General features: G+C 45.4%; 1 protein-coding gene across 1 annotated transcript in view; it reads left to right on the top strand.

Annotated features, from left to right (window-relative positions):
• LOC124270372 (DNA polymerase delta catalytic subunit-like) overlaps positions 1 to 17,122 on the top strand; it is a 61,977-nt gene that overhangs the window by 28,682 nt on the left and 16,173 nt on the right. The window contains 8 exon segments of the mRNA XM_046705410.1: positions 4,736 to 4,873; positions 6,028 to 6,088; positions 6,091 to 6,199; positions 11,070 to 11,222; positions 11,937 to 12,039; positions 12,445 to 12,577; positions 13,012 to 13,125; positions 13,409 to 13,562. Coding sequence (XP_046561366.1) covers positions 4,736 to 4,873; positions 6,028 to 6,088; positions 6,091 to 6,199; positions 11,070 to 11,222; positions 11,937 to 12,039; positions 12,445 to 12,577; positions 13,012 to 13,125; positions 13,409 to 13,562 — 965 coding nt within the window.

Below are 17,122 nucleotides of genomic sequence, written 5' to 3'. Positions count from 1 at the left end.
AGCTCGGCTTCCTCGAACAGCTCGGCTGCTGCTCGGCAAGAGCGCTAACTCCACCTTTGCCCTCTGCAGGCATCGCGGCACACGCAGTGCGGACCCCTGTGAGGAGGTCTGCGGAACGCAGCGATGCAGCAGGCGCGGTGGTGGTCCATGAGGCCTACCTCACCCGGTTCGAGTGGAATTTCGGCCCCTGGGCGGAGGGAGCATGCTGGCGGCGTGTCGCCGCTATGTCGCGGCTCCGTCTGGCTTTGGAAGTGCAAGGATCACCTGCGGCCCTCTGCGCGGTCTGCTTTCGTCGGCGGTGATATGGCGCGGTCATGGGGATCGCTTCGCGGTGGCTGTCGGCGTCTGTGGTACTCGGCAGCAACACAGCAGACCTTGCTGGCCCTCCTTTCGTCTGGAGTGCGACCCTCTTTCCACTGGGGCCCAGCAGGTCATGGGGAGGCTGCCGCTGTAGCTAGCCTCCTTCAAGGACTCTAAGGCCTTGTTGGAGCACCCAGCTGTGTCTGGCCCAGCTCCTCCGCTACCTTCCTCCGCCGGGTGCAGCCTACACCGAGTCTGCCGTGGCTTGCCCGCCGCTTGGTAGGGGTGGCGGAGGAACAGGTCGCCAAGGGTAGGGGCAAGGAGCAGTCCTCGACTAGCTCCCAGCCTTTGGCTGGAGCCGGGAGTCTGCCCGACCTCCCGTTAACCCATCAGGCTTGCCGCTCAAGCCGCGGTGTCACGCAGTCAGCTCAGCTACTCGGTGCTACACCGCCGCTCCTACCCCATATCCCAGTGGGAGGCAGCTCTCTCTATTCCTGCGGAATGGGGAGAAGGCTACCAACAAGCAGGTGCTGGCCACGGTCAGCATAGGCCATCTCCCACTGTGGAAGCGAGGTCGCCCGACTTCACGGCATACGCCGCGGCACTGCCCGGTGCCGTCATGTCAAGCCAGAGGACATATTGGCAGCGACGAGTTCAGGCTCTGCTGGACAAGTCCGCATCCGCGATTCCACCGGGAGAGGAACAGGCGGGGATTTTATTCCACGCATTTCTTCGCCCCGAAGAAAGAGCGGCGGGTTCGTCCGATTCTCAACCTCAAGGGGTTGAATGATGCTCGGTACCATCCTTCAAGATGGAGACACTGCGCTTCGGTGATCTCATTCTGTTCAGCCCGGCGCGATTGGCTCCACGTCAATCGACCTAAAGGATGCGCAGTATCTGCATGTATACCATACATCCCTCGTTCAAGCAGTACCTTCCGGTTCTCTTCACGGTGGGGATGTATTACCAATTCAGGGTGCTCCCCTTCGGCATATCGACTGCCCCAAGGGTGTTCACCAAGCTCATGTTAGTCCCAGCTACCCTAGCTCGCTCGCCAAAGGAAGGCGTTGTTACCCTTACCTAGAGCGACTGGTTGCTCGAGCACTAACACAGCCAGCCCAGTCAAGATGCTACTCACACAGTGATAGACATTCCTAACTTCGACTGGGGTGGATCATCAACCTCAAGAAATCCGACCTGGTACCCACCCAGGACTTGGTTTTCTTGGAGCGATTCCAAACTAACAACAAGGATCTACGTTTCCTTTGTCGCCTCGACCGAGGTCACCAGAGTTAGGAGATGGTCTCTTCATTCCTCTCCCAGCCCCAGGCACCAGCACGGACTTGGCTCCGTCTACTACTGGGCCACGCCCATGGCGACGATCTCTGTAGTGTGGCGGTAGCGGTTGAGGATCGCTATCCCATACAGCAAGCTTTGGCTTTCGGCTGTGGACTCACACGGAGGATCTGGAGCGCGAGTCTCACAGTCCCAGTGGTTGACACCTCACCTTCAGTGGTGGACAAATGTCGGGGAATCTCACCAGGGGGTTCCCCTTGGAAATCGACGCCAGCTCTCACAGTTCAGACAGATGCGTCCCTCCAGCGGGCTGGGGGCGTTCTGGGCAGTCTGTCGGCTTCGAAGCTCCGGCTCACCTTCACATCAGCGTGTTGGAACTCGAGAGCTGCAGCGTTTTATTATTGGCTTCAGAGAGCATGTCCGGTGGCCAGGTAGTCCGTCTTCAGTTAGACAACCAGGACGGCCATGTCGTATATCCTGAAGCAGGGAGGCGCGGTGTCCCCAAGCGCTCCTCCGAAGCGTGGGACTTTCTCCTCTGGAAGCCACCAGATGCGCATTGTCAGGTACTCCCTGTTTATCTCCGGGCTGAGAACGCGATGCGAGCAGATGCTCGCGGATCCTGGCCCGCCGCGAGTGGATGCTCGACAGGCAGATATTCACAGTAATCTCCCAGTTGTGCGGTCGTTCGGGGTGGATCTGTTTTAGCGGCGGGGCGCATCAATACCGATGTTCTGCTCTCGGATACCGGACCCAGGCGTTGGCTGCGGCGCCTTCCTGCTGGATTGGGCCGGGCAAAGTGCTCTGCGCTCCCGCCATTACCACTCATTCCCTCGATGTCCTTTCACAGCTGTCCACCCAGCCAGCTCGGCTACTTGTGCTACTGGCACCGCTTTGGCCCGTCACAGAGCTGGTTTCCGGTAATTCTCAGGTTTCTGGCTCAGCCTCCTGTTCTATTACCTTTGCGACCCGGACATTCTCACTTCAGAACGGGCGCCCCACCCAAATCCACGGATTCAGTGGGTGGCAGCCTCTGGTCAGGTCTAACCTCGGAGGCACGCTGGAATTCCTGCAGCAGTTGCAGGCATACAATTCTGGCTTCGAGGCGGGATTAGACAAGCGTTCAGTGCGAGGATAGGTGGTCCCGCTATGCGCTGGCGCTGGTGTTCAGATAAGGGGATTGCAGATCCCTTTTCTGCGGATTTAGTCGAAGTTTTGGAGTTTTGCAAGCAAGCTCGTTTGGAAGAAGGCCTGGCGGCTTCGACCATTCGCCGCTAGCTACTCCACCGCTATTTCCACTTTTCACCCCTGTCGATGGTGCTCTTCTGGGGCAGCACCTCATGCAGCGCTTTCAAGCATGGAACGGATTCGACCTGCTCTCAGGCGAACCAGTCCACCTTTGGGATTTGTCGATGGTTTCGATTGGCTGTCCGTCCCACTTTCACACCTATCGGCTATTTCCATTCAGTTGTTGACCTGGAAAGCTGTTTTCTGGTGGCGGTAACATCTGGTGAAGAGTCGGATTTACATGCTATGTCGTCCGACCGGCTGACTGTGTTTCACACGGATCGTGTCAGTATTCGCCTCCCAGATACTTACCCGACCGAAGGTGATCACGCTTTCATGTGACAGCTCCTATCGAACTTCCTACTTTACCCAGCCTTCCACATCAGGGGACCACTCTACTGAGCACTCACCCGTTGGATGTCATTAAGAGCGCTCAAAGTCTATCTCAAAAGCGAGCGCAGGGGATCCGTCACGGTACCCAGCTGTTCTGTTGTTCCACGGTGGCGGAAGGCTGGTTCGCCAAACGAAGCAGACTTTGTCTCGCTGGCTGAAAGTATCGCGGTATTTGTGCCCGTATCAGGCTAAGGGCAAGCCTCCCCTGAGGGGTTGAAGGCTCACTTTCGGTCAGGGCAGTAGCCATCAAAGCTTTTTGCATCGGCCTCCCCATTGAAGAGATCTGCTCCGCCCGCTATTTGGAGCCGGCCAAGCACGCGTTATACGCCATTATCAGCTCGATCACGCATTCCCGTAATCGATGCAAAACTTTGGCCGCCCGTTCTTCCAGTGGACAGTGTCCTGCCACCCTGACCGAAAGTGAGTCTTGGTTTATTGGTTTGTTTTGGCGCTACTGTACAATAAGATTCCATTATTGACATGTTCGCTAATGAGCTCACTCCAGAGAACCTGTACCCCCTTCGATTCTCTCACGGAGTTACTGTATCGCTAGTGAGTGGTATTTTTGTTTTCCCCACGTGCTCTCATGAAAGAAGCCGCCTTTAGTGGGTCGGATTTCGTTGATATTAGCACTCGTGCAATGTCTCATTATGCTAGAGGTAGATCTTTGAGTTGGACAAATCCTCCCTGTCAGTTCCCTCCCATAATGCCTCTCGGGAAGCTAAACTGGGTCAGTGACAGGTGAGTGTTATGGCTGTCTGTTCAATTTTTTCCATGATATCTGATCGCTATATTTTGAGTGTGCTTGGACAGAATTCCCTCCTCCCTGGCCTCCGGTCTTTGGGAGTCTGTGTTTATGCATAATATGTACCCCAGCGATCGATCTCTCTGAAAAGAATTAACCAAACCTGCAGAGGTTTTCAATTCTTTGAAGAGAGTCAGATCGCTGGTAGGGCCTCCACCTCTCGCTAATTCTGTTCACTGATAAGATTCCAGCAGAAGGAATGATGATGACGGGTCCCAGGAGCCTACCCAGTTAGCATGCGCTCCGTGGAGGTAGGGTCCGTTATAATAAATAAAAGAGTTTATTTATTGTACAATCTTTTTATTCAAAAAACATTGATACAACTGTCACAGGACATTTTTCAGCCGGAAAATGCATAATATGTACCCCAAGGACGACTCTCTTCAAAGAATTGAAAACCTCTGCAGGTTTGGTTAAGTTTTCCAGTACTCCTATATTGAAAAAATAAGGAGTACATACTCCTGATGTTGAAAAATTATCTGGAGCCCTGGAAATAATAGTCGTAGTTATTGGGGATGAAAAAGCTGTCGGCCATAAGGACCTACAGAAAACAAAAGCTGTGGGTCCGAGTGGTTTTCAGTCAGCTTAGGACCTAAGGACCGTTGTAATTTCGATCGTTGGTTGGTGGTGAGAACTGAGAAACGTATACTCCTGCAGGTTATCTATGGCGACACGGACTCCGTGATGTGCAAGTTCGGTGTGGAGACGGTTGCCGAGGCAATGGATCTTGGCAAGGAAGCAGCAGAAGTCATCTCTGCCAAGTTTGTCAGCCCCATCAAGCTAGAGTTTGAGAAGGTAGAAATAGTGTTGGGATATTGATACCATTAGTTATGTTGATGACTAAATACTACTTTTAAAAAATAGACCTGTGAAGGTCCGGGTTAGAATTGGTCTTCAGTAACCCATGCTTGTCGTAAGAAGCGACTAACGGGATCGGGTGGTCAGGCCCACTGACTTGGTTAACACATATCATCGGTTCCCAATTGCGCAGATCGATGCTCATGCTGTTGATCACTGGATTGTCTGGTCCAGACTCGATTATTTACAGACCGCTGCCATATAACTGAAATATTGCTGAGTGCAGCGTAAAACTAAACTCACTCACTCACTAAAAAAAAATAGTTAAATAACACATATAAAATTGGAAAGCTGAGTGTTCCAAGACATGTTGGCCATTACAGTGGCCATTACAGAGTAATTTAGTTATATACAGATTCAGGCAATCCCTGGAGTTGTAACAAAGCAGTCAGGCCCCAATAAAATACATTTCGATAATATCGGTGTGATAAGTTTCACAAACTGTTAATGTACATCATATACTGAGTTCATATTATGTCCATTTTTGCAGGTGAATCACAGCCCTGATGCATTTGTTTATATATTTCAGAAAAACAAAGCTGAGATATTGTATCGTAGAACTATAAGATCTTGGGGGCACTGCGAAGATTCTGCTTTGTATAGCCAACCAGGAAATACTGGTTCTTGAACAGTTTTGTTACTTTTAACATGGTTTTACGTTAATATAACTTGCAATGTAGCATAAGAATTACCATACAGGAGTGTTATATCAATGTATCATGAACCACATATCCTGGTAGAATACTCTATCACTGTATCGTGAACCACATATCGTGGTAGAATACTCTATCACTGTATCGTGAACCACATATCGTGGTAGAATACTCTATCACTGTATTGTTACACTACTAGTTGGGAAATGGCCGATTTGAGCTTAAATGATCTTCATTATTTGAAAGGGGCGGTGGGGTAGCCTAATGGTTAAAGCGTCCGCACCCCACATGGGTGCAATGTGTGAAGCCCATTTCTGGTGTCCCCCGCCGTGATAGTGCTGGAATATTGCTAAAAGCGGCATAAAACCATACTCACTCACTCACTCATTATTTGAAAATATGGAAACGTTCTGAGGCATGTTCATCTTCTCCCTGTAGGTTTACTTCCCATATCTTCTGATCAACAAGAAGCGTTATGCTGGTCTGTTCTGGACGAACCCGACAAACATGACAAGATGGACTGCAAGGGTATCGAGACGGTGCGTCGAGACAACAGACCCCTCGTTGCCAACCTCATCAACATGTGTCTACAACTGCTGCTGATTGATAGGTACGTTGCCATGGAAACTTGGGAGGGGCAGGGTCATGGTTCTGTTTTAAACATTTTGGCCATCAATTGATGACCTTTGGAATAGAAAAAAACAGAAACAAAAGTTTGACAAGACTCTTAGCTTTTGAAGGTCTTTTGATCCCCTTGGGATATATTCCTGGTAGCCAAACTCAGTTTCGATAAGAAACAATTTCAAAATGAAATGAAGCGATGTAAGTAATACTTTAGTGTGTAGGAAAAAAAAGGTGCCATTTATACCCAATTATATCATTGTATCCCAGTTGTGTAGATCAATGATTATGATGCCAAGGACTGGATTTATCAGTTGTGTAGATCGATGATTATGTTGTCACGGACTGGATTTATCAGTTGTGTAGATCGATGATTATGACGTCAAGGACTGGATTTATCAGTTGTGTAGATCGTTGATTATGATGTGAAGGACTGGATTTATCAGTTGTGTAGATCGATGATTATGATGTGAAGGACTGGATTTATCAGTTGTGTAGATCAATGATTATGATGACAAGGACTGGATTTATCAGTTGTGTAGATCGATGATTATGATGTGAAGGACTGGATTTATCAGTTGTGTAGATCGATGATTATGATGTCAAGGACTGGATTTATCAGTTGTGTAGATCGATGATTATGATGTCAAGGACTGGATTTATCAGTTGTGTAGATCGATGGTTATGATGTGAAGGGCTGGATTTATCAGTTGTGTAGATCAATGATTATGATGTGAAGGACTGGATTTATCAGTTGTGTAGATCGATGATTATGATGTGAAGGACTGGATTTATCAGTTGTGTAGATCGATGATTATGATGTCAAGGACTGGATTTATCAGTTGTGTAGATCGATGATTATGATGTCAAGGACTGGATTTATCAGTTGTGTAGATCAATGATTATGATGACAAGGACTGGATTTATCAGTTGTGTAGATCAATGATTATGATAAGGACTGGATTTATCAGTTGTGTAGATCGATGATTATGATGTCAAGGACTGGATTTATCAGTTGTGTAGATCGATGATTATGATGTCAAGGACTGGATTTATCAGTTGTGTAGATTGATGATTATGATGTCAAGGACTGGATTTATCAGTTGTGTAGATCGATGATTATGATGTCAAGGACTGGATTTATCAGTTGTGTAGATCGATGATTATGATGTCAAGGACTGGATTTATCAGTTGTGTAGATCGATGATGATTATGATGTGAAGGACTGGATTTATCAGTTGTGTAGATCGATGATTATGATGTCAAGGACTGGATTTATCAGTTGTGTAGATCGATGATTATGATGTCAAGGACTGGATTTATCAGTTGTGTAGATTGATGATTATGATGTCAAGGACTGGATTTATCAGTTGTATAGATCGATGATTATGATGTGAAGGACTGGATTTATCAGTTGTGTAGATCGATGATTATGATGTGAAGGACTGGATTTATCAGTTGTGTAGATCGATGATTATGATGACAAGGACTGGATTTATCAGTTGTGTAGATCGATGATTATGATGTCAAGGACTGGATTTATCAGTTGTGTAGATCGATGGATTTATCAGATCCAGACCACAGTCATATAGTGGGAAAACTGCTGGGTGACTTTCCTATAGTGAGTGAGTGAGTTATAGTTTTGCGCCGCACTCAGCAATATGTCAGCTATATGGCGGCGGTCTGTAAATAATCGAATCTGGACACGGTCGGGGAACAGTAATAAACAGAAGCATAAAGAATCATCACTTACTTTTTCCTGGCAGAAAGTAAATGCTCCAGAACCAGACAATCCAGTGATCAACAGCATGAGCATTGATCTGCGCAATTGGGAACCGATTACATGTGTCAACCAAGTCAGCGAGCCTGACAATCCGATCCTGTTAGTCGCCTCAGTCATATAGTGGGAAAACTGCTAGGTGACTTTCCTGTTTGTTGCTTGTTAGAAAGGTTAAAGGTGATTGGATGATACAGACTCTCCAGTCTGTTTGTAAGAAATCGTAAAAGGGCATGAGATGATCAGACGTTTCTTACCTTGACTGCATGGAATGTTGGTGTTAGTTTTAACCACCAGATTTCTTTCACTACGATTGGATTGTTCCCTGGTCACAGTTTTCATATAATAATATAAGTTTTCACATCGTGTCTCGGGAAATACAGGGTATTATCAGTCCCGAGTACTCGTACTCGGGACTGATAAAACCCCGTATTTCCCAAGACACGATGTGATAACGCATTTATCTAGCCGAATGTTTTTACTAAATCAAAAGAAAACAATACGCATCGAATCGACTTGTATTTAAATATGTGAGATGCCATGTTGACAACAGCTGATCGATTGACCTCAATGCAGCGCACGTTACTAAAGACTTGGCGATGCACACTTTTCTCATTTCACGTGGTCACCGCGGCGTGGCGGGATAATACGACTTTTGTACTCCCTGCTCGCGGATCGTGATGGGTGTACATGGTATTTTATCAGAGTCACGTGAACCAATCATAAACTCGACATTCTTACAGGAGGCTGGATAAGTACATTTATGATGCGCCAAATCCAGACACAAAGTGTATTTTCATAGCGCTACATAAGAGATTCTGACATCACGAGGTTAAGAGATCGCGACTAGAAATGATTAGAGGTTATAGAACAGAGTGAAAAGAAATGTTTTGAGACGTGTCTTTGAACATTTGAAGAGTAGGGATTCCTTTAAGATGATCTGGGAGTTTATCCAGAAAGTGGTGGCATTGTAAGTAAATGATCTCTGACCAAATCGTCCAGACGTGGGGTTGGAACAGAGAAGAGATGTTGTTGGGCAGATCAGAGGACTCTAGATGGGTGGTAGACTTGTGTGAGTTCTGACAGGTAGGAAGGTGCTGACTGGTGATAACACTGATAGACCAGTGCAAGCACTTTATACTGAACACGTGCATTAACAGGTAGCCAGTGCAAGCACTTTATACTGAACACGTGCATCAACAGGTAGCCAGTGCAGTTTCATCAGTATGGGCGTGATGTGCACAAGTGTTGGGAATTTTTTTAAATCTCATAATTGATGATTGGTTCATTACAACCGATCAATCATCATAAATAATTGGTTAGCGTCATTTATTACATTTTTATGGTTATGTTTGTGCACAAAAAAATAAAGAAAAAAACGTAGTTCTTTCGGTTTTTTGCAAATTGCACAGAATGCATTTGCAAATTTCACATCTTTAAAGGATGACTGGTATGTTAGGAACATGAACTTCATGGAGACTTTAAAATAAATTCAATCATGAATTGGAACGAGCTTGTAATGTTTATAAAATGTAACAGACAAAACCAACCTTGTGAAAAATATCGTTATTGCAAACAAGTGTTCCAAATTGTTTGTGTTCGATTATGAGAAAACATGATCGATTGCTTGGTCGTTTTGTCATTGCGACCAATCTTCGATTATTTCAATTAATCGGACCACCACTAATGTGCACCGATATCTTTGATCGTGTAAATATCCTTGCGGCAGAATTCTGAATGCGCTGAAGCCTGGACATCTATTCTTTGGTGATGTTACATAAAAGACTGTTACAGTAGTCCAGCTTGGATAGCACTAAACTCCTGACAAGCATATGGGCTTAAGAACATCCAAAACATTGTTAGCTGTATAATAAATTATGTTCAAAAGTGTACATCTGTATATGAGTCAATCAAAACAGGGTTTTTCTCTGTACTTTTTGTATTGTAATATTTCCCCTGAACCGTCAATCTACCTCTGTTTCTAATGACTGCTTGAGCTGACAATTGTTATTGAAAATATTCTTGGTGAGGGGTTTTATAACTTTTAAGAACTTGTCGGGATCATTTTCACTTTGTAAATAGAATATGCTTAATTAAACCTGTGTAGTGAAACATCAAACTCCCAATGCCTGGCTGACTATTAGTGGTGTAACAATTCTTCGATAGTATCGATGTTTGCATCGTCAACTACCCGATACGAGTGCATCGATACAAAACACATTGAGGCAATGTATCAAGATATTTATATCGCGACGGTGGATGATACATTGATGTATCGCCACAAGAGACGATATATCCCGATACAACTTAAATACTACTTAAAGTTGTAGGGAGTATTGCATTAGGAAAAGGAAGGGAGTCTCTTTGAAAGTCTCCTGAATTTTAAAACAAATTAAACCTTATAGGAATGTGTTTGTGTCTGCTATCTTCGTTACATGAACAAAGGAGTTGGTGTATAAGTGAAAGAGTGTGAACACTGTGAACTGAAGAATACTTCTCTTCATGTGTTTGAAATATGTTATAGTTGTTTGACAAATAGCACTATTAGCAACTATGAACGATGTCTCAGCTTTGCTAAGAAAGAGAAGATAAAATTTAGAAAGCACACTTTGTAATGATTCTGAATTCTGATATAAATTACCTTGAATTGTGTGTGAAAGCATTGGTGCAGAAACAACTTCTCAAGGGAAACTTCAGTTGCAAACTTATATATATTAGATTAAGGTATACCGAATATGTTTGACTGGACGTCCTTAAGCATTAGATGCTGAAACTTTATTAGCTGAACAGCTTTTTAAGTGTGTGTGAATGTAACACAAGTTCTGCTGTATAACAAATAAAGATTCAGTCATTTTATCTATCATGTATGTTCTGTTTTTAGAAATTGTAAAGTATCGGGATACGTATCGTATCACCATCATTGTATCGTGATGATAATTGTCTGGCAGGTTCATTGCCAATACTTTCATGATATATCGTCTTATCATGATATATCATTAAACTGGTATCGGAAAATATATATCGTCTCGCCACTTAGGCAACAATACACAGCTCTACTGACTATCATCTGGGTTTGTTCCAGAGATCCAGATGGCGCTGTGCAGCACGTGAAGCAGACGATCTCAGACCTCCTGTGTAATCGCGTGGACATCTCGCAACTCGTCATCACCAAGGAGTTGACAAAGACTGACGACGACTATGCAGGAAAACAGGCACATGTGGAACTGGCAAACAAGTAAGTGGAGAAGGTGACCTACTCCGACAGTCTGGGTTCAAATCCCGGCTGAGATGCAGCCCTCTAAAAAGAGTTTGTGCTTTATTTACGATGTAATATCCAAAATATGATATTACATTTGACTTTTTAAAAAGGTGTCCATCAGAGAAACAAAGGTTATACAATACTTATTTTCACCCTCCCAGAAAAAATTTTTACAAAGAAAGTTTAGTCCCAAATATGACATAAGTTACATTTGAGCATTTTTATAAGATGGTGACCAATCAGTGAAAGGAGGGTTATATATTAATGACTGATATTCACTTATCTGCAAGAATGATATTCTTTAGATTTGACCTCTTGCTAGTAAGTGGTTCACACGTCAGTATTTATTCTTGAAGTTGACAAGTCTCTTACATGTGGGGATATTTGTTAAAACTTGAATAATGGCACGACTCAACTCAGCTAAATACGAAAACTATAAAATCAGCAAAGAAACAATTAACTTGAATTTGTTGAAGATTTTCCCACACATTGTATGGATTTATATTGTATATTGTATGGATTTTTTAGCATAATTTGGAAAATGTCAAGATCTAAGACAAAATGGCAATTGCAACAAAAATAGCTGTTGACAATTTAATCCGCTTCAAACTGCCGAGGTCAGGAAATTTGTTTGCTCAATCAATCAATCAATCAATCAGTCAATCAATCAATCAATCACTGTCCTGACAGGATGAAGAAGCGTGATGCAGGAAACGCCCCCAAGCTGGGAGACCGAGTGCCGTACGTCATCATCGCTGCAGCTAAGGGCACAGCAGCATACATGAAGTCCGAGGTAACACATATATTTAAATACATGATAAGTGGTAAGTGTATGAATGGTTTATGGTTGTACCACAATACAATACTGAAAACAAACATTAAACCTCAGCGAAAGGGTCAATGCTGCCATATTGGTTGGCCATGATTCTTTCAGGTTAGAATTAGTAACAAGCTGCTGATGCTGTTCGTAATTGAGGAAGTGTTCATTTCCAGATAAACTCCAAAACTGTTCAATATTTCAGGATGAAATTTGTCAACAGCTCAGGCTAGAGGTAAACTGGTGCCTCGTGATGATTGGATATTAAAAATATGAAACATCATTATTTTTTTCTTTTAACAAAATTCTGCCTAGTCCTCATCTGGACTTGTTTTGCAAAAACCAATTCCTGAGGCTGCCAACTCCTCCATCTATTCCCAGGATCCGATATACGTCCTGGAAAACAACATCCCGATTGACACACAGTACTATCTGGAAAATCAACTGTCTAAACCACTACTGAGGATCTTCGAGCCCATCCTAGGGGAAAAGAAAGCCGAGTCCGTCCTGCTGAGTAAGTATAGTGGTGACAATTAAGATTGTGTATTGACCTGACGGGTCGTTCGAGAAAGTCCCGGGGATTCAGTGGGCCTTTATCCAGTGTGTCAAATAGCCACTGGAATGCTAGCCCGTGGCTTTGTAAAATCCAGGTGGGCCAGTAAAGCTCCATAGTCACTGGCCCGACTGGCTAGTGAATTTTCATGTGGTCACATTGAAACTATACCAATCTCTCCGACTTGTTAAGTTATAACACTTTAAATCATTCAAGATTATGGCCTGATAAAAATGTTCCTCAATACTAGTCATCCTTTAAAGATGTGAACATTTTCCAAAAAACCCAAAGAACTGCATGTTTTTTTCCTTATTTTTTTGTGCATTAACACATTTCATAAATGACGCTAACCAATTATTTTCGATGATTGATCGGTTATGTTTGTGTATTCCCAGAGGGTGACCACACCCGAACAAAGACAGTGGTAGCATCAAAGGTGGGTGGTCTGGCAGCCTTCACCAAGAAGAAGAGCACCTGTATCGGCTGCAAGACCCCACTCAGTGTGGAAGGTGAGTAGACTGAGTGAGTGAGTTTAGTTTCACGACGCTGTACCCCAAGCAGGTCAGTGTAAACAAAAATTGACTTTGATGATGATGATGATGCAATCTAATTACATTCTCAACTCCTTGGGAATCATGCTACCCAAGCTGCCTCAAGGTACTGGAATGTTTGCAGCAAAGGGTTTGAAATTATCATCAGAAGGTTACACCAAAATGTGGCACACTAAAATTAATATGATTTCCTGAAAAGATGCACTGACTGACCAACTCTGCTGCCATTTTCTATGTGCAGGAGTGTCTGTGTGCAAGCATTGCAAGAGTCAGGAGTCAGCGCTCTACCAGAAAGAGATCCTGCAGCTGCAAGTTCTGGAGGAGAAGTTCTCCCGACTGTGGACCCAGTGCCAGAGATGTCAGGGCAGTCTACACGAGGACATCCTGTGTACGAGGTGAGTTCTCTCACTTTAGTTCTAGCGGAACTAAATCTATCATATTGCAATCATCTTTCAAGAGTAATTACTGTACAAACAACAATGGTCATAAGGAAGTGCAAGTGGTGATGCACTCTCAAAACATTCAGTATTATCATATCAACATTATCTCCCAATTTTTCAATCAAATTACAAATGAAATTCCCCTACTTATTTTTTCTTATCCTGACTCATGATCTTTTGCTTATCTCCCTTCCCTTGCGAATGGTAGTGGAACACTTGAATCCCTTGAAGTTTACACAACTCATCAGCGTTCGCGAACTCTTCTTCTACACCGCAGCAGCTTCAATCAACGCAGATTCTTTTTTATATATTCCTCCTTGGGGTACTTATAAGCATTTAAATGTCCATTTAAAATCCCTACGACAGTTGTAACAATATTTGAATAAAATATTTACAAAACAAAAACTACGTTTTGTCTTGTGAGACCACCCTTACAGGGCCCTCTGGCCCCCTACAGCCAAGAGCAGGTAACTCTAGACCGTAACCTCGCACCTCACTTTCCATGCTGTCGTTTCCCGACATAGACGTGGGTCCATTACAAGAAAGTTTTCTTTTCCCGTCGAGAATTATGAGTGGGTCAGAAACAGCAATTGTATGTATGGTTCTCTTTTTTCCCTGCATGGGCGATTTGAAGACTTGCTCTGAACTTTTTCATTCATAATTTTTAGTTGTAATTTGGTACCTGTCGCGGTCGGCTCGCCGGGTGCGTGCCAAGATGGCGGCCAGGTACCTTCGCTAGCATCACTGTTCATTAGTTTCCCGTGTGGTTTTTCAATGTTACAGGTGGGGTTAGTATTCTTTTTCTGAAGAAGTCCTCCTTGGGGTACATATAAGCATTAAAATGTCCATTTTAAATCCTACGACAGTTGTAACCATATTTTTAATAAAATATTTACAAAACAAAAAACTCGTTTTGTCTTGTGAGACCACCCCTACAGGGCCCCACCGGACCAACACAGCCAAGAGCAGGTAACTCTTGCCGTCTACCTCATACCTCACTTTTCATGCTGTCGTTCTGTTGAATAGACGTGCGTGGTGTTCGTTTCGAGTTTGCTCTCCTACCGATAACGATGAGTGTAAAGAGTCTCAATCTGTATGTATGGTTCCTTTCTCTCGCATACGGGCGTTAGATGGGCGTCATATGTGGATATTTTCATTCATCTTTTGTTGTAACTTTGCCGTGGGTTCTCTGTTTTCCATCCATGTGGCAGGCAAAATGGCGGACAGCCCGATCGTGGTTTCCTTGCTATATGTTCTTGGTAGCTTGTAGTAGGGAGTTCATATATTATGTTTGCATATTATATGGTAGGCTTTGCCTAAATTCTCTTTCTTTCAGCGAATTTGTGGTAAGTCGTTGTTGAGTAATTTTGATAGTGTTCGTTTAAGTATCACTCAACTTTACTCTATCACTAGTACACGCAGGGCTGGCTAGCCTTTTTTCTGCTTTGCATTGTATGTTTAGTATTTAAATGGCTGTAGCTTGTAGCATTTATATTTGCCCATGCGGATTATTCTTGCTATTACTTGTGTTTATGTGTTTGCGGCTTCACAGTTCCTGCTAGTAACACTGGCGTGGTTCTGTTTGTTGCAGTTTAAGCCCTGTGCGTTGTGCCATGCACACTACCGCCACAGGATGGTTATAAAGTGTGCCTCGGTGTTTAGCCGAGGGCGCCACGACGATCAAGGATGCCCATAATAAACGCCCTTGCGTCAATATTCCTGTTACATTATGTTGTATTATGATACATATTTCATACGTTTACACACAACGTGGCTCATAGGCGAGGTTGTGTTTTTGTCTGGGTTTCTGCGCCTCCGCGCATTCTTTCGACACACGCAGATTTTATGTTTTCACTAATCTGCTTCCAGGTATGGGGATAATATTTGATAAAAGGTTTCTAAGGAAATCCTTTATCGTTTCCCCATAAACAATGTTGCTGACTTAAATATGACTCAATTTGCTTCACTATTGCAGCAACATATTCTTCAACATAATGTCAATTCGATGATTGATAGCGATGTCCGGGCTCGTAAGGAGCTTCGGCTCGCATAAAGTGCTGATCTCGAAGGTAAGTTCACCAGGTGTCGTCTGTGGTGAAATTCCCGCCCGATTGACACGGTGCTATCTGGGTTCCGCAAAGAGAGCTCAGCACGCCTGTCGTCGTGGTGGATCGGACGCATCTGGGGGGTTGGCTACGGCCTGAGCTCTGGCTCGAGAGCGCGCCTCCTCCCAGGCAGCTTGATCCTGGCCGGCTCAGGTGATGGTGTGCCGCCGGCACCTTGTGGCGACTAGCTTCGGGCTCAGGTTCGTCACGCGAGCCTGGCGCCCGGCGATGCAGGTTTTGCCCTGTCTTGCCAGCCTGGTGCCCTGACTGGCGGTCGCCTAAGCGCAGACCAGCTCGGGGACACCTCGCCGCACCTTGTGGCGACCTAGCTTCGGGCTCAGGTTGCGTCACGAAGCGCCTGGCGCCCGGCGATGCAGGTTTAAGCCCTGCAGGTTTTGCCCTGGTGCCCTGACTGGCGGTAAGCCTAGCGCCGACCAGCTTCGAGGACACCTCGGCGCCACGCGTGGTCAGTCGGGTTGCCGGAAACCTGTATATCGGCAGGTTCCTCTCGGCGCCCGGTCTGGGTTCCACTGAGCTGCCGATCACCTCGGCGCTCCCTAGGTCTACCTGTGTCCACCAGGGGCAACCTGCATTGCCTGGTTACTCCCTTTGTGTCGGGGACTGCAGATCGGACTAGCACCGACCTGGGCTTCGGCCCGTTCACGGAGCAGATCCCCGGCTGTTAGCTCAGGTCTCGGCCTGATGTCTATCGATGCCCTGGCCAAGCGGCCGTTGAGTGTGACGAGCTGCCGATCACCTCGGCGCGCCCGAGGTCTACCGATGCACTTACACCAGGGGAGCCCTGCATTGTCAGGCCACTCCCATGTGTTGGGGATCGGGGTTCGAACTCGAACCGCCGACCCGAGCACTGACGTACATACATGTGTATGTATGGGTATTTATATAGCGCTATAGGCTATGTTTGACTATACGCTCAGTGCGCTTTTTGAGAGTACTTGGGGAAACCTGATTTATCAGGCTACTCCTACGTGTCTCGGGATCGGGGTTCGGTCTAGAACAGCTGAGCTTCGGCTCTGCGGATTCTCTGAACCCCGTGGGTAGCGCCGACCCAGGCTTCGGCACTGGTAGGGCGCAGATTCCCGACTCCGGTAGTTCAGGTCTCGGCCTGATGTCTATCGACGTATTGACCTAGATGCCATCGAGTGTGCCGGGTGTGACTGTCACCTCGCCGCTCCGAGGTCTGTCTGAGTGCTTGTGAAACCTTGATTGTCAGGCTTCTCACATGTGCCTCGGAATCGGGGTTCAGGCTCGTACAGTGGACAAGTCGATTTGAGCTTCGGCTCATTTCGCTACTTTGAACTTACCACTAAGTAGGTTCGTCCCTGAGGGCAAGTGCGAGATAGAATCGCGGCTGTGTTGCCTCAGGTGTTGTCCATGTCGACTACCGAA

Source organism: Haliotis rubra, unplaced genomic scaffold (genome assembly GCF_003918875.1).
Source record: "Haliotis rubra isolate DU_JTF1 unplaced genomic scaffold, ASM391887v1 Scf151, whole genome shotgun sequence".
Classification (NCBI taxonomy): Eukaryota; Metazoa; Mollusca; class Gastropoda; order Lepetellida; family Haliotidae; genus Haliotis; species Haliotis rubra.
Note: the sequence above shows the minus strand (reverse complement) of the source record. Positions and strands in the feature narration are given on the sequence as shown.